General features: G+C 55.2%; 1 protein-coding gene across 1 annotated transcript in view; it reads left to right on the top strand.

Moving 5' to 3' along the window:
- SCTR (secretin receptor) overlaps positions 1-20,832 on the top strand; it is a 64,587-nt gene that overhangs the window by 18,336 nt on the left and 25,419 nt on the right. The window contains exons 3-4 of the mRNA XM_061182915.1: positions 11,015-11,122; positions 15,424-15,527. Of these exons, the coding sequence (XP_061038898.1) occupies positions 11,015-11,122; positions 15,424-15,527 (212 nt within the window). The remainder of the gene's footprint in view (positions 1-11,014; positions 11,123-15,423; positions 15,528-20,832) is intronic.

Below are 20,832 nucleotides of genomic sequence, written 5' to 3'. Positions count from 1 at the left end.
CTTTTCATCTAGGTTATCCGGCTTGTTGGTGTACAGACCAGAGAGATCCTTTTGCAGTGCTCTTATCTCCAAGTCATGGCCTTTGTTCTTGAAATCCTTGGGCTGTTGGTCGTCCACTTTCTCGTGCCCCATGGCCAGGCCGGTGACTGCTTCCCAGCCCCCCTCCCACCGTGCTCAACCCTCCCAGGAACCTGGCCGCCACCCAAACCACTGCTCCCGCTGTGCCGCTGTCCTTTCAGCTGTGTCCGCCAGGCCCTCCCCTCCCTTCCTGTTGCGCTTCTCGCTCCCTGAAGACAACTGTCTGCCCTCTGGTGGCGATGGCGGCGGTGTGTGTGTGGCTGCAAGGGGAAGGCAGCCCCATCTCTGTATTTTCCAAAAGAAAGAGAGAGGAAGAGGGGTGCAGGGGAGGAGAGGGGGAAGGGGGAGCCCAGGCTTTTAAATTAGGCTGTGTGATCTTGAACAAGTCCTAATGTCTCTGGGCCTCAGTTTCGACATCTATTTTATGGGGTTGGTGTGAAATTGAAAGCATTCATTCAAAAAATAGTTAGCACTTCTTGTTGTGAGGTGAGAATGGTGAGAAAGAAGGAGCTTGGACTCCTCTCTTATGGCTTGGAAATGTGTTTTTGCACATGTGGCAGAGACTTGATAAGCGAGCTTCATCAAATAGGGGTTGGTTTCTTAGACATCACAGAAGATCCAGAGCTGGCGCAGAGTTCCCAGGCGCCCTCAGATTCCAGATTCCTCCTGTCTTTCTGCTCAATGTGTGGCATTCGCCTCCTGGTCGTAAGGTGGCTGCAGCACCTCCAGGGAGGAGGGGGGAGTATTCTGGGGGAAAAGAGATGAAGGTCGTGAGTTCAGTTCTAGACACACGGAGTGGAGGCTTCAGAGGAGGGCCGGGCTGGGGAACGCTTCTGTTTGGCTGGCAACTGAGGCTGAGGTTGCAGGAGGAGAGGGTGAGGGAAGGGGAGGAGGAGAGGGCCCAGGAGTGGCCTCGGACCCCCGAGGGGTCTCCGAGCCTGACCTGGGGGCCCGTCACCCTGTGGATGCCAACCTCACGTTGCAGTTCCTGGGAGGCTGCGGATGTGCCCAGTTTGACCGACCTGGAGCAGGTCTAGCCATCTTCTGTCCGTCAGGAGCAGCCAGGGGCAGGAGGAAGATGGTGCCGTGGGCGGCAGAGGCCTAGCAGTGTGGGTGCTGCGATGGGCTTCAGTCGAGTCACCCGTCCTCTGCATGAGGGACGGGGCAGGATGACAACTTCCTTCCGTAGGTTGAGCCTTTCCTTCCCCTCTGCTGGCTGTGGCAGGTGCTTTGGGGGAGCCAGACAGTAGTCTTACGGCTCACAGGGGCCCACCATTGAGCCACAGCCTCCTGACTTCCTGGGCCCTCCTGCCACCCCAGAAACTACAGCTGTCTGCATGTCCCCAAGGTGAATGCCAAAAATTCCCGTGACAGGGCGTGGGACTTGCATTCAGGCCTGAGGGATAAAGCCTAGAATGGCAAGCCACTGGGAGAGATGATGGTGAACTTTAGTTCACACTGAGAAGTTACAGACGGTTATTTTAAAAATGAGCGTCTGAAGTGTTTAAATGTCCTGTTGCTCCCCAGTGGCTCCAGGATGAGGTTCAGCTCCTCACTCCCTTGTCCACGCATCCATCCCAAACATTTCCACTTGGCTCAACCAGATCGCTTACAACTTCCTGACTGTGTCCGCTTCTCTCGTGCCTCTGGGCCTTTGCACATGCCGATCCTGCTGCTTCAGCACCATTCCCTCTTTTCCACTCTGCCAACCACTCTCCTTTTCAGATCCCTCCAGGAACGATTTCTCCCCGTGCAGCTGGCCACCTGGGCTTCTGCAGGACCCTCTGTTTCTCTCCCTCCTGGCACCTCTGCACTGAATCGTAGGGATGTGTTTCCTGGATTGGGAGGGACTGTGTCACTCTCCTCTTCTTCCCCAGCGCGGGGCACAGGGCCTGCAAGACCTAGTAGTTGGTGTGTGTTTGTTGATGACTTACTGGGTGAATGAGTGAGTGCAGACGTTTGACTGAGAGCAGGGAGAGAGGAGACTTGAAGGAGAGAGAGGGAGGTGAAGCAGAGCCTTTGCGGCGGAGGACGTGGACGCCCCCGGCCTGCCCAGCTCGTCACAGACCAGCCAGGGTGAGCAGTGTAGCCACGTCCCCCATGGGGAGTGCTCCCCAGAGCCTGACCTGGGGGCCCGTCACCCTGTGGATGCCGACCTCACATTGCAGTTCCTGGGAGGCTGCGGATGTGCCCAGGTTGACCGACCTGGAGCAGGTCTAGCCATCTTCTGTCCCCAGAGGCTCCCACGTGGTCCTACTTGTGCATCCAGGGCTGAGAAGGCGCAGTGGGGCTCCTGCCGGGTTCTGCCGTGAGCTCCCTGGGGAGACCTCGCTCTCCTCGTGTGCGATGGGGCTGTGCTGCACACGCAGTAATTGCAACTGTGTCTGGCTGGGCCGCGCAGGTGGGTGAACGGGGCCAGGCCGGCCCCGTCCCAGCACAAAGGCTCAGGCCGCTTGGATCTGTTTTGCATTTTGGCCTTCTGCAATTTTCATTTGGGAAAAGGGGTCTGTTGTTTTGAAAACCTGGTTTAAAAGCCCCTGAGCCAGAAGACTTCTGAGTCTTCTGAAGTCTTCTGAGGACCCGGACTCCTGGGAAAGTCTTCAGGCCTGTTCCGCTGACAGGTTGAGAAAGCTGAGCCAGAAGACCCATCGTGGAGCTTAGAACCGACGTGGTGGCCGCGGGGGAGATTCCCTCAAAGAATGAAAACAGGAGAAACAGCAAAGGCATAGAGCCCTTGGTCAGGCTCCGCCCTGCGGATGCCCATCAGGACCAGGTTGCGGGGGCGGGCCGGGGCTGAGGCCGCCTTGGGGGGTCCGGCCTCATGACCTCCACTCAGGGGCACGACTCCTGAAGTCCTGGGCGCCAGTGCCCACAGGCCCTCCGTCCCCAGCAAGGCTCTGTCTGGCGCCTGAGGCGGGGAGGGCCCGGCGGACTCTCTGTGGGGGGTGTAGGTTAATGGTTAAGCTGCCCGGCCTTCCCTGGGGAGGAGGTTAATGTCTGAGCGCCAGAAGAGCCCCAGGAGATGCCGCTCACCGAGGTGGCGCCAAGCCCGGCGCACTTATCACGCATAAAAAATCACCTCTTCAGCTGTTCCGGGTTAGGTGGCCACGGCCTTCGGAACATTCTGTGGGAACATTTCAGGGTCACCCTAATAGCTGCGTGGCGTGCTCTACCCGGCTATTTATTGCTCTGTTTTCAGAAGCTGATAGCCCCTCAGAGCTGGCTGGGTGAAGGGCTTTGCCTCTCCCTAAGGAAGAATGTTCCCGAGAGACAGTGCAGTGGCAGGAAAGATGTGGGCTTAGCAGTTTGGACAGACCTGGGCGGGCGTGCTGCTCTGTCACTTAGGGCCGTGTGACCTTGGGCAAGACCCTGATCCTCTCTGGACCTTTGTGTCCTCGCCTTCAAAACGGGGACACAGCATCCCCTTTTCCTCTTGTCTCTGCCCGCTGGTTGCCCACTCCCAAAGAACATGGGCTGGCTTCTAGCGGGTGGCGGGGGGCAGTGCTTTTTTAGTGAGGTGAAATTCACAATATTAACCATCCTAAAGCAAACAACTCAGTGGCGTTTGGTGCATTCACAGTGCAACCGGCACCACCTCTACGTAGCTCCAAAGCATTCTCATCGCCCCAAAATAAAATCTGTACCCGTTGAGTAGTCACTCCTCATCTTGCCCCCCTCCGCCCCTGGCGACCATGCATCCACTCCCTGTCTCTATGCTTTTGCTGACTCTGGACGTTTCACAACGATTGGAGCCACAGTCCGTGACCTTTGTGTCACCTCCTTCCACTAATGGTTCCAAGGTTCTTCCACGTGGTGGCGCTGCTGTCAGTGTGTCTTACGTGCTGGCTTTTAACGCAGTTTCTCTAACAAACACTCCAGTCCTTTTCTGGCTTCTCCTGGCTCCTGAGGGCCACTGGCAGCCAGGCAACCTGGGACCTCCCTCCCCTGCCCAGAGCCTAGCTCTCTTCACCCTTTCCTTGGCACTACTGATCTGGGCTCGTTTTTCAGAAACAAGTAACTTATGTTCATGTAGCATTTTCGACATTTTTTCAGTTCTTAAAACAACCTGTGCAGTAAGTACCATTGTTATCCCCACTTCACAGATGAGGAAATTGAGGCTCTTCGAGGCACAGGATCACCCAGAGCTGAAACAGGACTCTCAGCCCATATCTTTTGACTGCAAATCCTGAGGATTGTCTATTTTACAATCGAGACTGAGCTGTGAGGGACTGATATTCTCACCCTCCCAAGAAAAGACTGGCATTTGAAAAAAAAAAAAAAAGAGGAAGAGAGAGACTGTTGATACCAATTAATGTCTATTTAGTGTGAGAGGCGGCGTGAAAGGAAGTGTTTCAGCCAGGGAGGACTAGGAGGGCTCTTTGGGCCGGGTGCAGTTTGTACAGTCGGGGGAGGGGAGGCTCAGCGTCCGGTGCTCAGAAGCCACCTTGAGCAAGACTCCCGGAGGGAAAAGAGCCAGCCTGCCCCAGGGAAGCGGCGCTCAGCCTCACATTCAGAGGGTCCTTCGTCTCATCCCAGGCAGCCTCCTAATTGCATGACCCTCTCTGCTTGAATACTCTAGGGGGTGGGCACCCCACTACTCCCCAAGATAGTTATGTGGAACGGTTTGTGCTTCTTGGTTTAAAGAGGAACGCCCCCAGACTCGTTGCTGTCCCTCCTGTGCCATGCTTTTAAACGCCGTTGCCACCCTGGGCCTTCAGTGCCTCTAACCCACGCTGACCACCTCTGTGTGTGGTCCAGCCATCACAAGCAGGGCAACGCCTAAATACCGTAAATACTGCAAAGCCAAGGAGGCCGCCCCAGGTTGCCCCTGGGGGTGGGCTCAGAAGGCAGAGGGGGCATGATGCAGCCAGGAAACAGGCTGTCGGTCCTGCCCATCTGGACGTGTTCCCGTAGCCGTTTCTCCTCTGGGCTTTCCTGCCATCTGGGGCGAGTGGGCAGCAGGGCACTCATGCCTCTTTCTGGAACCTTCTGTGTTCCTGCTCATCACGTCACCCCTTGTCTCCCTAGTCTGAGGGAAGTCTTGCTCTTTTTCTGTTTTCTCCCAAGTTTTTTGATTACACCAGAATTCCTCTTTATCCCCCTGCCCCAGGGACCTTTGGAAACCCAAGTCAGGGAGATGTAAGTTTTCCTGCCCTCCTCGGAGACTGTGAACTAGTAATCTGAGGAGGAAGGACAGAAAAAAGGAAAAAAATAACCAGGAGGAAAAAAAGATCCACTGCAAACACAAATCATTAATTCCCACCAAAATCCTGGGGGACGTTACTATGCCCATTTTATAGATGAGGAAAGTGAGGCTCGTAGAGGTAAGTGGCGTGTCCAAAGCTCAGTCTGTCTCCACCACACTTCACTTCAACTGAGGATGCCATGCTGTGCCGTGGGCACCAGGCAGGCACCCCCCTGGCCCCTCCAGATGACATCTGTGGTCCCATGGTGTCTTTTCTTGTTTCCCTACTTAAACTTGCACACCCTTCCATCCCTTCCCCTCCAGCCAGGCAGTCAGTGTCAGCAGGTGAATTCAGAGATGGTGGAGGGTTGGGGGGATGCCTTGGGCCCTGCTTGCCCTGCAGCAGCCAGTTTACGTTCATTCCAGCCCTGCCCTCCCAGAGGCGCTGAGCCCTCCCTAGTGGCTCTGTTTACAAAGCTCCCCTATCCCTTACCTCATGGGTTCCCCTCAACCCCAGGCACTGAGCTTTGCTGCTCTGGGTCTAAAACTCCCAGTCCCCCACAGTGACCCGAGTTCTCTGCTTCATCCCTTCCGAGCCAGAGCCCCAGGGGAGGCCAGACCAGGACGCCCCTCTCCCTTTCCTGCTCCACTTGTGCAGCCTTCCCCGCACTCAGAGCAGGAGCCTGTGGGGAGTGGGGTCTGAGGCCCTCCACTCACACGCTGGAGCAGCAGAAAAGGGGCCCCTGCAAGCAGCCAGGGGGCCGCACAGACCCCCTGCTCCCCCGGCCGTAGTCCCTCCAGCTCGCCTGCACCGCGTACCTTATGTACTGTGGTTTCCTTAATGTTGTTTCCTTTAAATCAACTGGCTGACTTTGTTTCAGCACACTGTACGTTAGCTCTTAGGCTTATTCATCATACCTGACTGCAGCTCTGGAATCTTCGACCAACCTCTCCGCCTTTCCCTGCAACCCCAGCCCCTGGTAACCACCATTCTATTCTCTGCTTCTGTGAGTTTGACTTTTTTGGATTCCACATACCAGGGAGATGATAACAGTATTTGTGTTTCTGTGTCTGGCTTACTTCACTGAGCATAACGTCCTCTTAAGTTTGTCCGTGTTGTCACACATGGCAGGATTTCCTTTTTTTTGTTTGTTTTTGGCTGTGCGGCGTGGCACGCAGGATCTTAGTTCCCTGACCAGGGATCGAACCTATGCCCCCTGCAGTGCAGAGTCCTAGCCACTGGGCCGCCAGGGAATCCCAGTAGGCTGAATAATATTTCACTGTACTTTTCCTTACCCATTCACCTTTGATGGGCACTTAGGCTGTCTCCATACTTCGGCTGTGGCAGATAACGCTGCAGTGCGTGTGGGGTGCAGATCGCCCCTGAGGTAGTGACTTCATTCCCTTTGGGTGTGTGTCCAGGGCTGGGATTGCTGGGTCATATGGCGGCTCTAGTTTAATTTTTTGAGGAAGCTCCATACCGTTTTCCACAGTGGCTGCGCCAACTTACATTCCCACCAACAGTGCATGAGGGTTCCCTATTTTTTCAACTGACTTTTTTTTTTAACTTAGCCTCATCCTAAACAGTAGTAACCCTCAAAGTCACAGCTGTGATGTGCTTCTATAACCTTTTAATGCATGTTAAATTCTCTTTTTAAAAATGTACAACTGTTAAAAGTGTTCCACCATGTACCAGCTAAAGGGGCACACCGCCACCATGTGCTCCTTACACGCTGGCCCCCTGGGTCTGTGCCCAGACAGCGAGGCCCAGGCTGGGAGAGTGTGGCCATGGCACAGGGCTCGGGACGTGAGAGATGCTGTGTGGAGTCAGCATCCAGGCCTCCTGCCGCCAGTGGTCAGCCCGGCGGGGGGGTCTCAGCTCTGCCATCCTGCTGTCACCCTGCATGTCACTTCGCCTCTTGGGGCCTGGGTTCCTCGTCTCTGCCGTGGGACAGCAACCCGATTCGACCCCCGCGGCGCATGGCGCCTGCTGTGTGTCCAGCACAGGGCTGGACGGCCCCTTCCCAGCCTCTTCTCCCTACTTGGCCGATAGGAAGGGCATGGGTGTGAACCAGCTGTAGGGGGGCCCCGCTTCCCTCCCAGCCCCCACCAGCCGCTCCCGCCCGGCCTTCTGCCAGCACAGGCCAGTGTCCCTGTGGGCCCGGCCTGACATGCCCCAGCTCAGGAAGCCCGCCAGACACCCTGGCCCCCTTCCCATCTGTCTGGCCAGTCATGGGTCATCCGGCCTCGTGGACTGGGGCCATGGGCCAGTGCCCTGGCTGACTTGGCCAGCCTCAGCCCTGAAGCCACTTCTCCCAAAGTGAGGGAAGAGGCTCCCGTGTGTTTCCACAGTGGGGAAATGCCCCGTCTGCTCCCAGGGGGTGTGCCTGAGCCGGTGGGGCTTCTTCAGAAGCAACGAGGCCGTGGGGTCCCCTCACGGGGGTCAGCCTCCAGGTGTGGGAGAACTCAGCATGGAGGCAAGCCGTGCTCGTCTGCGCAGGGCCCTCAGGACCGTGTCACTGTCCCAAGGGCGTCCAGGGGCCTGGTGAGCCACGTCCATGGTGGGAATCTGGAGGACCGGCGCCCAGAGGTGGTAGAGCCCTGCCTGGGTGCCCAGGGGAGTTTCAGGAAGAGAGAAGGTCCAGCCCGCCCTCGTTCAGGGCGCACTGTGAGAGCTGGGGTGAAGCCTCGGGAATATCCAAGGGGGTCTCAAGTCCCACGTTGCTCAAAGGACGGAGACACCTGGTCCTTGGACTCCTGGATGCCTTCACTGTCCTTGTGGGAGCCCCATCCAGGCCCCGCCCTGTGTGCCCATGGCGGCTCTCCTCCATCGCCCTCCCCTCCCCGTGCCCGGGGCCACAGCCTCCCTGTCCCTCCCGGGGCTCTCCACCTCCAGAGCCCCCCAGACACCCTCCTCCAGGAATCTGGGGCGGATGCCCTGGAGACAGGCAGGTGGGCGGAGCCTGGCTGGACGGTCACCTCCCAGCCCCTCCATTCCTGGCTGTGTGACTCCAGGAACCTGCCTCTCCCTGCTCTGCCACTTCATTTGTAAACCGAGGACAGAGCCGGGCGCCTGGCAGCACTGCTGTGCATTCAGTGCGCTGCTGTGTGTGAAGCACAGAGTGACTCCTGCTGGGACCAAGGCAGAGCTGGTGGCAGAGAACCGGAAGGCCAGGACCTTAGCGTGGGGTTCAGAAGTCAAGTGGGCATCACGGCAAAAGCCCATTTACAAGGGATGGGTGATGGGGAAGGGAAGGGGCTGGAGGCTGGGGCGTTCATCCATTCCTTAGACGCTTGTGGACGCCTGTGCCTTGCCCAGCCCTTGCGGGCACAGGCGTCCAGCACTCAGGAATCAGACAGGTTCCTGCTCTCCGGACTGTCTGCCCGGGGTGGGGGGAGCCATCTGCACCCAGGCACCAGGAGGAGCTGCCCCCCACTGTGACCTCCCTGGCCTCTCACCACCATCTTGGATGTGCTCCTGGGAGCCCAAGGCTGGTCTGAGCCCGGAAACAGGGGCCTTCACTGTGGGGAGGTGCAGTGCGAAGATTCTCAAAGCAAAGCCTAATGACACATAGAGCAGCGCCTGTAGGGAGGTCTTCACATGCGGATTCCTGGGGCTCAGGATGATTGAATTAGAATCTCCCAGGTGATTCTGATGTCCACTGCAGGATCAGAGCCTCTGAAGTGGGACAGATCACCAGGGGACTTTACCTGGCGTGGACGAGGGTGTCGAGGAGGATATTGATGCTTTGAGCCTGGTTGTTATCCATGCCTGGAAAGAGACCCTTGCTCTTCACAAAAGCTGGGCATCAGCCATCTGGGTAACCCAAGGGCCCCCTTCAAACCACGTGCATCCGCCAGTCCCTGGAGCTGAAAACTGCCCGGCAATTCAGAGGACCCAGCCTGGCCTGCCCTCCCCCTGCCAGGATGAAACAAGAAAGGGCTTGGGGAGGACGGCAGGAGGGAGCTGTAATTCCCCTGCACCCACTGAGTGCCGGGCTTTCCATGTGAGGTTGATCTCCTCCTCCCCTGGACAACCTCAGGAGGAAGGCATCTGTTTCCCCCAAAAGAGCTGAGGAACCGGGCTCGGGCAGCGAGTGTGTGGTGAGGCAGATTGGAACCCAGGTCTGTGGGCCTCAAGAGTCTGGGTTCTCTCTGAAGGTTGGGGCTCCGGGTTAGTGTGGTCTGCTCTGTGTTCCCCAAACCAGATGTGGGGTGACTGCTGACCTCATGGGTGTCAGTCACCTCGGCTCTATTTCCGGTCTGCTCCAGACCTCCCCGGGTGATGCCCTCCCAGGTGGCATGGGCCCCCAGAAGCGTGTCACAGGAGCAATTTCCCTGGCTTTCTTCCCCCGGGATCAACTTTGGGAGAATTGGTGGGTGGTTATGTTAAATGATCATTTTTAACAGAGTATAATCATAACTCAAGGGCAAATACAAAATGAATACCTGCCAAACATTGTACCTAAGTAATGAGAGAACCAGTAAGATATTACCACTGGTTCACAGGAGAACTCAAAGTACTGTACGTATAAGGCAGAATGGTAAATTGAATTTACAAATAGATGCAAAACTGGCTGAAAACAATTCTGTATAAATTGTAGATAACTGATAGTCATGCAAATGCAAAGGAAGAGATAGAAATGTGGATTCAAATGCCTTTGGCCAGGACATCAGTTGTCTACAATTTATAGAGTTGCAAAATAGCTCAAAGACGTAAAAGGCCAGAGATCCACAGAATCAGCTAACCCAGAAGGCTGTGATTAGACAACGCCTAGTTTTGCCTTGAAGACACCTGATAATCTTTTCATTTCCAAGCCTTTCAGTTACCAGAAGTGGGCCACAGATCTGGCTCTGAGCTTCCTAGCAACCAAACAAAGCAAAAAGGAAACAGCCTCAAATTCAGTGTCTATAAGGACAGATGTGTACTAGTTGTTCACCGTAAGTTCAGCTTCGCGTTGCCTTTAGACCATGTTCTCCTTCGGGGGTGGGGGGGTGGGGGGGGCCTCATCAAGGGAACCCAGTGAGGTGAAAGCAACATCCTCAATGACGTTCCTACCACAAATGCAGTGCTGCTTCCATAGCCAAGGCAGCAGTTCTCAAAGTGTGGTCCCAGACCAGTAACACCAGCCTCCCCTGGGAACTTGTTAAAAATGCAAATTCTCAGGCTCCACTGAGACTTTGGGGGTGGGGTCCCAGCCATCTGTGTTTTAACAAGCACTCTGGATAATTCTGATACAAGCTGAAGTCTGAGAATCATGGGAAAAAGTTCTCAGCCCTGCCATCACGGTAGAATGACCCAGAAAGCTTTAACACCGCATCGTGCCTGAGCGCCACGCAGGACCGATGAAATCAGGGTCCCTGGATGTAGGGCCCGGTTAGGTATGTTTTTAAAGCTCCCTGGTGGTTGTACTGTGCAGCCAGGAGGCAGGCTCACTGCCATGGAGTCAGCGGGTGCGAGCAGAGGCCAGGAGATGCCCCATCTTCTGCTCTGGAGGAGCCCAGCCCTGCCCTTGCGAGGCTTCTGTGAGACAGCGTGTCCCTGTGTGTCTTCAGCACCGAGCCCTCACCGTGTAGATGCCGAGGCCACCGCCCCAAAGGTGACAGGGCCCATTAGACGCCGTGGTTCCTGGTCACGGGAGTGCACCTAGGGGGGACACCCAGGCGCGGGTGCCGGTGCTGGTGCCACGGTGCTGGAGAGGCACTGCGTCCACGCTGCGACCCGTCTGACGCCGCTTCTCTCCTCGGCAGGCTGCCAGGGGCTGTGGGACAACACGAGCTGCTGGCCCTCCTCTGCGCCGGGACAGACGGTGGAAGTGGCCTGCCCGCGGTTCCTCTGGATGCTCGTGGGCAGAAACGGTAACCGCCCAGCCCAGGGGCCCAGCTGGGAGGCTGTGGGGCGGCCCCCGGGGTGGGCCTGGGCCTGGAGGCGTGAGGCCGAGGAGACTTCTCTGGGGACAAGGAGTGAGTGGAAGGGTGGGGGTGGTCCTTGTTGGGGATTGGAAGCCTTGACTGGGGAGGTGTGCTGTGGCCTCAGTTGTCAGGGCGCCAAGCAAGGGGGCCGGGGGCCGCAGACTGGGGAAGTGGTGAAGGAGGCCAGGCTTGCTTCTCTCTGCCCGGTGCCCTCATCAAGGGGCTCCCCTCCTCCCTTCCACGTTTCTGCCCCCTTAGCACCCGGGGCCCTTGCTCCAGCCCTCGTGTCTGGGTCACACCGGGCCCAGGCTGGCCTTCCAGGACACTTACTTCCTCTGTGCCCTCTCGGCCAGGCCCTGCTGGTGAACTCTGCCCTCCCTGGAAGCTTCTGGCAAAGCTGCAGTTTATAAGGGTTCCCTTCATTTCAGGCAAGGAAGTGAGGAGGTCTCAGGGGACACGCAGGGACTAACGCTGGCTAAAGCCCTGTCACGTGCCAGGCATCTTTAGAGATGTGAGCTAGTTCAGTCATCACAAAACCCCTGCAAACCACAGACCTTTTCCCTGCGCTTGACCCAGTTAAGGAGTAAAAATAACAGCGTCTAAGGGGGGTTTAGCCGTTGCCCTCAGGTTCACAGCTGGGAGGTGGGGAGGCGGGGACTGCAGTTTCTCCTCTCTGCCACACGGTGTCGCTGTGGGGCTGCAGGACCCGCCGTCGGCACGGAGGCCCTGCCCCTTGGGTGCGATGCCCGGCGTCCGGGGCTGGTTGGGGGACGGGGCTGAGGGTGGGTGGATCATCTCAGCCTGGGTCCCACTGTGCTCATACCCAGCAGCAGGTCCAGGGCATCGGCCAGCCCAGGAGCGTAGGTCAGGACAGTTCAGCCTCAGGTACCGAGAACCATCCTCCCACCACCCCTTCCCTCCCCATGGAGCCACCTCGGGTCCGGGGTCTGGAGGAAGGCTTCTCGGTGGTGTCCCGAGGATTCCAGGGCTCCCCAGCCAGGGCAAGGAAGGAGCACCCAGTGAGAACAAGCTGGTGCTCCAGACCCTTCCTTTTGAAAGAAGAAAGAAACAGAATAAATTAATTCTTTCTCAAGGCACCCGCTACATGGGCCCAGACGGAATGAGTGTCTGTGTGACTGGGGCAACTGCAGGCTGGATTCTGCCTCCAGATATTTGTCTGTCTGTGTCAGGGCCTAGGATGTTCCATCTAGGATGCATTCCTTTGATGCTTAAAAGGGCACTGGTGTTCCAGAGTTCCTTATTAAAAAGCACACTTCCCGAGTGGGGTCAGGCCTTGGCTTTTTTTCCCTTCTGTCTTGGTGGGGATGGGAGCCTTATAGCAGCAGAGATTCCTAACCTGACTAGGGTCCTGGGGGCTTTTGAGAATCAGATAAAAGCTTTGGCCTGGCTCTTCCCCAGACTGCACACACATATATATATGTGAACAGAAATGCTGACTGTAGTTTCAGGGGCCCTTGAGGTGTTCACTGACCTGAACTTGGGGCAGAATCCCTTACCTATTAGGAATTAAACCCAGGGGAAGTGGGTGGGAGGAAGGGGCTCCAGAGGGAGCCCACCCCTTGTCTCCTCTGCAGTTCTACTAAGAGCCCTGTCAGCAGAGGGCACTGCCTTGTTTACTGCTCTGGGCACCTGGCCTAGGTCACACGCAGCATCATCTTGGGAATCCTGTGGGGTCTGTGAAGAGAGACCCCCAGACAGGCAGCCCAGCCTCCAGGGACACGCTGTCTGATAACCGCTTCTGGATTCCAGGCAGTGTGTGTGCTTTTAATTCAGCCTTCTCATCCAACCAGTGTACCTTTGACCACCATTCTCTCCTCTCTGACAGCCTAGCTTGCTTGATTTAATTACAGAAACCTTCCACCCATCTCCTAAATTCCAAGACTCCAAGCCCCACCGTCCTGGTCCATTTTAGAGAGGCCAAAAGCAGAAGGGAAGTAGCCCTGTGGCTCCCACTCTGTCTGGCACCAGCCTGAGTGACGTGCGTGTGCTGTTGTGTTTCCTGCCGCGTCCTGCAGTGTGGGTGATTATTCCCACTTGGCACAGAGAAGTGATGCACCTAAGGGTACACAGCAACAAAGAGCCAGTGCTGGGTTTTGAACTCAGATCTGGCTGGTTCTAAACCAGTGCTCCAGGTCTCATGAGCCATCCTAGACCTGGCACGCCTAGAGCACAAAGGCCACGGTCTCCTGCTAGAGCTGCCCCTGGGACCTCAGGGAGAGGGCCAGGCAGGAGGGCCGTACAGTGATGGGCCACATCCTGGCTGCGCACTGTTGCCCAGTTCTGGGCCTTGGTTTTCTCGTCTGTGAGATAGGTCAGCAGCACCTCCCTCAGTGGGGCGCTGTGAGGATGAGATCAGAATCAGTACGTTAGCCTAGCGGCTGGTCCTAGAAATGCCCGCCATATTTCTCCAGCTCAGTGGAACCCTGAGAGCCAGTGGCCCAGACCCTGGGGCCTGTCAGAGAGGAACACACCAGGCCCAGCTGGGGTGGCTGGGGTGGCTGGGGTGGCTGGGGGCCCTGGACAGGATCCTGATCAGAGCGAAAGGAGCAGCAGGGCTCCTGTGCACAGGTTCAGCTCCCTGCACCCCCGCAGCCTCCACAGCAGCCAGACCCGGGGGCCGGGACTCGGCCCGCCTCGGCAGCCCGGAGAGGAGGGTGCAGCTGGGCCGCTCAGTGCAAGCAGGGCAGCTCCGCCTGCTTCCCCAGACTTCCTTCTTGGCTGGCAGCTCCTCTACCCCAGTCTTCGGGCTCCTGTTCTAAGAGCTCCTCGTGGGCAGGCTCTTCCCTCTCCTCTTGTAGAAATGCTTGGAGCAGGCTTTTCATCCCCCACTCATCTGCTTTTCTAGCCAGCCAGCCAGCCTGCAAATGTTTGATGAGCAAGCGCTCTGGGCAGGCCCTGGGGAGCCTTCGGGAACTGTCGTCTGCCAGGGAGGCAGGGGGGCCGTTGTCACCTCCGTGTGGGGCGCAGGCTGCAGCCTTGTGCTGGAGGGGTGGGGCGGTGAGCCCCGGGACACGGAGGGACGGCTGCGGCTACCTTGCGATTTGTCACGCAGAGAAATGCAGAGGTGTGGCCTGGTGTCGTGGTTAAAGGGCTAATCTTTCCATCCTCAGGGGTGGCAGCCTGGAGGGCTAGCTCTGCTGGTTTTCAGATGCTGGGGAGCAGGGTGCGAAGTTAGATGTAAAATAGAACTTCTTAGTGCAGGAGTAGGACCAGGAGCCTGAGGAGGGTTCACTATGGGCGGGGCTGGGTCCTCACCAGCCAGGCAGATTCTCTGGGGGACCCACCCATTAGATGGCTGCAGGGCCTGGGAGCAGGAAGACCAGGAGTAAGAAAGGGCATTAGAACAAAGCCTGCGGCTAAGAGTATAGGCCTGAGCCCCGGGGTTCAAATCCCAGGTCCCCCATTTACTGTGGTGTGACCTTGAGCAAGTTGTTTAACCACGGTGTGCCTCAGTTTCCCCAGCTGTAAAATGGGTGTAGTATTTACATGTTACAGTACATTTTACTGTAAAAGTAACAGTGCTGGCCTCCTAGTCTTGTTAGGATTAAATGAGTTAATACCCATCACACGCTTAGAACAGTGCCCAGCACGTACCAGTGACCGTGTAGCACGTAGCAGTGACCGTGTATTGTTACAATAGAGCACGAAATTTTATAACTGAGTAAATACACAGCCGTTAGTGTGAGATCAACATTGTTTGGTTCAAGGTGTGTAACCGGCTCTTCTTAAGCACTGCATCCAGCCTCTCTCCTCGTAGGAGACACTGCAGTGCCTCCCAGCTTGAAGGTTCTCCGGGGGCACCCAGGGAATCAAGTGGTGACGCTGGAAGTTCTGCTGGGCTTGGGCCTGGAGCATGTGTCAGTCGTCTCCCTCACTGTGGAGCTCGGTGCCTGGCACAGTGGGCGTGGGGCGGGGGCCAGAGGGGTATCGGTGCAGGGCCGGCCAGCTTTGCAGGTCGACGTATCCGGGAGCCGCGGGTCTGTCCCACGCTCGCGCATCCGCTCTAGGCCATCTGCCTGCGCACCTTTCCCACTACTTTTCCTGACTGACTCTTACTAAGGTTTCCAGGGCCAGCTGGACCAATTGCAGCTGCCTGTGTGGTTCAGAGAAAGGGACAGGGTGACGGAAGGAAGCTCCAGCCGCCCCTGAGACGCGGCGAGGGCCCCTGGAGAGCCAGCCCTGGGTCCGGTCCCCACTGCTCACCGCAGGCTGCTTGGCCCCCACAGGTTCCATATTTCGGAACTGCACGCAGGGCGGCTGGTCAGAGACCTTCCCCAGGCCCGACCTGGCCTGTGGGGTCCACGTGAACGACTCCTCCAACGAGAAGAGGGTAAGCCTGCCAACACCTCCCTGCGGGGCAGAGGTGGCTGGGGGAGGAAAGAGTGAGGCTGGCTCAGGGCGAGGTTGGGGACCCCGGGCTGCCCCTCTCAGCCCCACACCCTCCTCGCTCCCCTGGGCTGGATGGGCCCGCTTCCCCGCCCTGGTCCACCAGCCCAGAGGTGGTGGTCCTGAGGAGCATGGCACAGTGAGAGCCGCCACGTGCCATCGGGACGCTGGGGTCGGGCAGGCGTGAAACCCGAAGAGCAGAGACTGGGGCTAAATGCTTGGGGTCCGGTGGTGAGTCTGAACCTGCCTGTGACCTTGGGGGTTGGGGAGGATGTAACTTCTCTGTGCCTCAGTTTCTTCATCAGGGAAGTGGGGTTAGTAATAGTCCTGACCTCACAGGCTCGTGAACCTGTGGAAGTGCAGGCAAGGGTGCCTGGCCGCAGTGCCTGCTCACAAATGTCCCTTCTCAGAGGAGCCTCGGGCTCCAGAGGCAGGAGAGCCCGGCGGTGGGCAGGCCTGGTTTGAGACAGGACGCTGGTGCGGTGGGCTCCCTGAAGGGGCCGTCTGGTTCAGAGCCCTTCCCAAAGGAGATTGAGTGGGGCCTGACGTGGAGGATGGAGTTTCTTCTCTCCCAGGTCTTTTCATCCAGTTAGGGAAGACACATGAGGTCTTCAGATCCGATGGGAGTAATTTAATAAGGATACCTGTGGTCTTGGAGGGCCAGTGGATGGGCTCTGACCTCTGTAGATTACCATTTCTGTCACTGACCTATATGAAGACAGGAGGCTTATGTGTATCACGTTTGTAAAGTCCATAAGATTAAGAGGGATCATTTGTATAGTGGGTGGCAAGACGGAGGTTCGAAAGTGACAGAAATTTCCAACTGGCTTCGTAAGCTAACGTGGCTCCCGTAGCTAGGGATGCGGAGAACGGGCCTTAGGACCCTTTCGTGAGCAGAACCCCAAAGCCACGCAGGACCAGCTTCTTTCTGTCTCTCCTCCTGCTAGCCTGGTGGGTTATCCCAAGGCTGGCTCGCTTCCTGTTGTCAGGTGACTGCCATTGGAGACTGTAGCGCAGACTCCCCAGGCCTGCCTGTCCAGCAGGAGGGGCAGCCTTACTTTTCTTGCTAACAGCAAGAAAGTTTCTTACGCAAGCCGCCAGCAAGCCTGTCCTCACATCTCACTGGCCCAACGTGACTTGAGCCTGTCCACCTCCAGACCATCCCTGGCAGAGGGTTGGGACACGTGCTTGGCTTGGACCAGGAGTTCTCAAACTTTCTGGCCTCGGGATCCTTTTACATCCTTGGGAGTTACTGAGGGCCCTAAAGAGCTTTTGGTTTTGTGAGTTATGTCTGTGAAAACCACATATAAGGACTGTTGGCTTAGACTAACCAGCTGGGCAAGCACGGAGCCCAGGGCCTTAACCGTGTTATTCACGGCTGGGTTGGAACTGTAAAATGTCAGAGGAAGGAGCAGAGATTTAACAAAGATAAATGCGGGCTTCCCTGGTGGCGCAGTGGTTAAGAATCCGCCTGCCAGTGCAGGGGACACGGGTTCAAGCCCTGCTCTGGGAAGATCCCACATGCCGCAGAGCAGCGAAGCCCTTCGCCACAACTACTGAGCCTGCGCTCTAGAGGCCGCGAGCCACAACTATGGAGCCCACATGCCACAACTACGGAAGCCCGTGCACCTAGAGCCCGTGCTCCGCAACAAGAGAAGCCACCGCAGTGAGAAGCCCACGCACCGCAACCAAGAGTAGCCCCCGCTCACCACAACCAGAGAAAGCCAGCGTGCAGCAACAAAGACCCAACACAGCCAAAAATAAATATATTAAATAAATTAAAACAAAGATAAATGCAAAGTTCTGGACTTAACTCAGAAAATCAGTTGTCTAAAATAGTAAAAAGAAGACCTACCGTGGCTTCAGCTCACATAAAAAAATAAAATCGAATCCCTAAGACTGGTGGAAGGGTTTCCAGACCATGAGATTCACTGTGATTCACGGGTCCTTAAATGCCAGTCCACAGACAAGCGCAGTCTTTTTTTTCTTAATTTTTATTTTATTTTTGGCTGTGTTGGGTCTTTGTTGCTGCACGTGGGCTTTCTCTAGTTGCAGCGAGCGGGGGCTACTCTTCGTTGCAGTGAGCGGTCTTCTCATTGCGGTGGCTTCTCTTGTTGCAGAGCACGGGCCCTAGGCGCTCTGGCTTCAGTAGTTGTGGCACGCGGGCTCAGTAGTTGTGGCTCGCAGGCTCTAGAACACAGGCTCAGTAGTTGTGGTGCACGGGCTTAGCTGCTCCACGGCATGTGGGATCTTCCCAGACCAGGGCTCGAACTCATGTCCCCTGCATTGGCAGGCGGGTTCTTAACCACTGCGCCACCAGGGAAATCCAAGGCTTGTGGGATCTTAGATCCCTGACCAGGGATTGAACCCAGGCCCTTGGCAGTGAAAGCGTGGAGTCCTAACCACTGGACTGCCAGGGAATTCCCACAAACTTTTTCTTTTATTCTGAGAATTGAATCATCCTTTCTTAGTGTTGAAATGTCTTTTTCTCTTTTAATCAAATGATGGTGAAAGTATGTATTTGTTGGTTGTCTTTTTGCAACTTCCTGACTTGGCACACACCAATTGCCAACAGTGGACAGATTAGCAGAAAGACCAGGCAAAGCTGCCACTTGGGTAAAAAAAATGGAGTTTGCTTACCCAGAGCAGAGGTTAGCAAACTAGGGCCCTTGGGCCAAATCCAGCCCACCATTTGCTTTTGCAAGTAAAGATTTATTGACACAGAGCCACACCCATTTGCACTGTAAGGGCAGAGTTGAATAGTTGCAAAAGAGACCAAATACTATCCAAAGCCTAAAATGTTTCCTGTCTGTCCCTTTACGGAAAACGTCTGCTGTCTCCTGATGCAGAGGATAGAGAAGGAGGGGGCCCAGTCGAGACACACAGCAGAGAGATGGGCAGCTTGATCCAGGACAGGCAGCAGCCCTCTGGGGGGCAGGGTGTGCACAGCTGCAGAGGTTGAGGCCTGGGGCAGAGGTCACATCTGGCTTCCTGGGAACAGGGCTCTTTTGGGGTCAGATCTTACAGACAAAGGCAGAGCTGGCCAGGGCGTCCTGAGGGTGACCCGGCAGACAATAACCCAGCCACAGGACAGCACAGGATGCTCAGTCTGGACCCTGCACGCTTGTCACCCCATGCCTCCTCACGCTGCCACAGGCTAACCCGATGTGCTCCTGACCCGGGGCTGCAGACCCAGGCATCCCCGGGGTGAGGCCGACGCCCTCAGCTGTGGGGCACATCCCACACATGACGAGATCCTAGGCTGACACGTTGGTCCTCCGACTTTTTGACATTTCACTGCTCTTTGACGTCCCCAAGGCTAGGAACCATTCATCCAATGCAACCTCCTGCCGTTGTGGCTCCCCGCTTGTTGCTGAGAGGTGGCTTCTGGCTTCTGGAATTGCAGTCGCCTCAGTGCCGAAGCGCAGGGTCACATGGCAGCCAGCCCGTCAAAGTTTCCCTCTGCTGCCAGGAAACTTTCGGTCCGTCTGAGTCCAGTCGACTTTGTGGTTACTCCCCTACCCCTGGGGCTCACAATTAAGTCTCAGGCGTTTTAGTACTCGGCTTCCCTAAGCTTGTTTGTTTCCTTTAGGGTGCGGTGTAGCCAGTTCAGATGACAGTCACCTTCCTCCGGAAGTGCTCCACTTTACTAATGCTCCTCTTAAAATAACATACCCAGAGCTGGACCAAACACTCCAGGCATTCCAGCGTGGCCTGCTTCCCAGCACTCCATTAATGTAACTGAGAAGAGACCTAATGGTCCTAGCAGCTACCTCATACCCATACCTCACACCGGCACTGTCAGGCTGCTGACTCAGACTGAACGGTGGTGGGGGGGCTAGAGCGCGGAGATGGGGAAGAATCAACATGCGCTGAGTGTCTTCCAAGTGCCAGGCATTGTCTAGATACTCTACCTGATACCCTATTTGTTCTTCCAAAAAGCCTGCACGGTAGATATTGTCCCCATTTTGCAGATGAGGAATCTGAGGCTCAGAGAAGTTAAGTAATTTGCCCAGGGTCACACAGCTGGTGAGTAGTAGCAGTCCTGGGTTTGGAACCCTTGTCTCTTGGCTCTGAAGCCTGTGCATGTTCTCTCTGCATACACTTCTTTAATGCCATGGAGCTTGGGCCACTCAAACCTCAAGGTCATTTTCATATGAACAGCTGTCAGGTTTCCCCAATAGTATTCTTGTGCCTGTGGTTCTTTGTTTTTTATTACCCTTTTCTTCTGGTTATAAGATAGTACTTACCCACTGAAGAAAAATGAAAAGTACAGAAAAAAATACAAATGAAAATAACGACTCTATCCACAAGTTTATACTCCAAAGTTAACCACTAATAATGTCTAACATACCTCCTTACAGTCTTGTTTCTGTGTGTGTATGAGATTGAACCACATGAGATGGCCAATATGCAGTCTTTTTCAATGTACAGAAAAGGGCAGTTTCATACAATTCAACTTAACACTTTTTTTACATAAAGCAGAAATCACACTGTACATGTAAAATTTGTATTCTGCCTTTTCAGTTAACATTACATTATGTCCTGACATCTTTTAAAACTCTTGGTAAGCACCATTTTTTAATGCAGTCTAACCTTTGGATTTAAAAGAATTTAGTTAACTATTCTTCTGTTGTTGGACATTTGTGTGTTTTTCATCAAAAATGGTTCTGTGATGAACATCTTTATATATAAATATGCTTTTATATTTCTGATAATTCTTAGAATTAATTCCTAGAGGTAGAGGGGCAGTCAGAAGGAATGCATGTTTCAGAGGTTCTTGATACATGCTACTTTCCAGAGAGACTGAACCAATTTTCACTCCCACTATACCCTCACCTACATAGAATATTAGTACTTTTAAATATTTGTTAATTTGGTTGGTAAAAAAAAAAAAAAAGGTATGGCATTATTGCTTTACTTTTTATTTCCTTGATTCTTTTTAAGACTGTTGTACAATTTGTTTTTTTTTTGAACCTTAAAAATACAGGTCTTCACATTTATTTCTATATGCCACATTATTCCATTCCATTGAGTTCTTCTTGAATCAAAGATGAGCCAATAGTGTGAGCTGGCTGCTGAACAAGTAAATGACTGCTTGGCTGCATTAATAAGGGTGCAGTGTATAGATCAGGGGAAGTGATGGTCCCACTCTGTTTCTTCCTGGTCAGAGAATGCATCTGGAGCTTTTCAGCTATGTGGTTCTGGGTGTCTTGTTTAAGAAGGACATTCACAAACTGGAGCATATT

This window comes from Eubalaena glacialis, chromosome 1 (genome assembly GCF_028564815.1).
Source record: "Eubalaena glacialis isolate mEubGla1 chromosome 1, mEubGla1.1.hap2.+ XY, whole genome shotgun sequence".
Taxonomy (NCBI): Eukaryota; Metazoa; Chordata; class Mammalia; order Artiodactyla; family Balaenidae; genus Eubalaena; species Eubalaena glacialis.
Note: the sequence above shows the minus strand (reverse complement) of the source record. Positions and strands in the feature narration are given on the sequence as shown.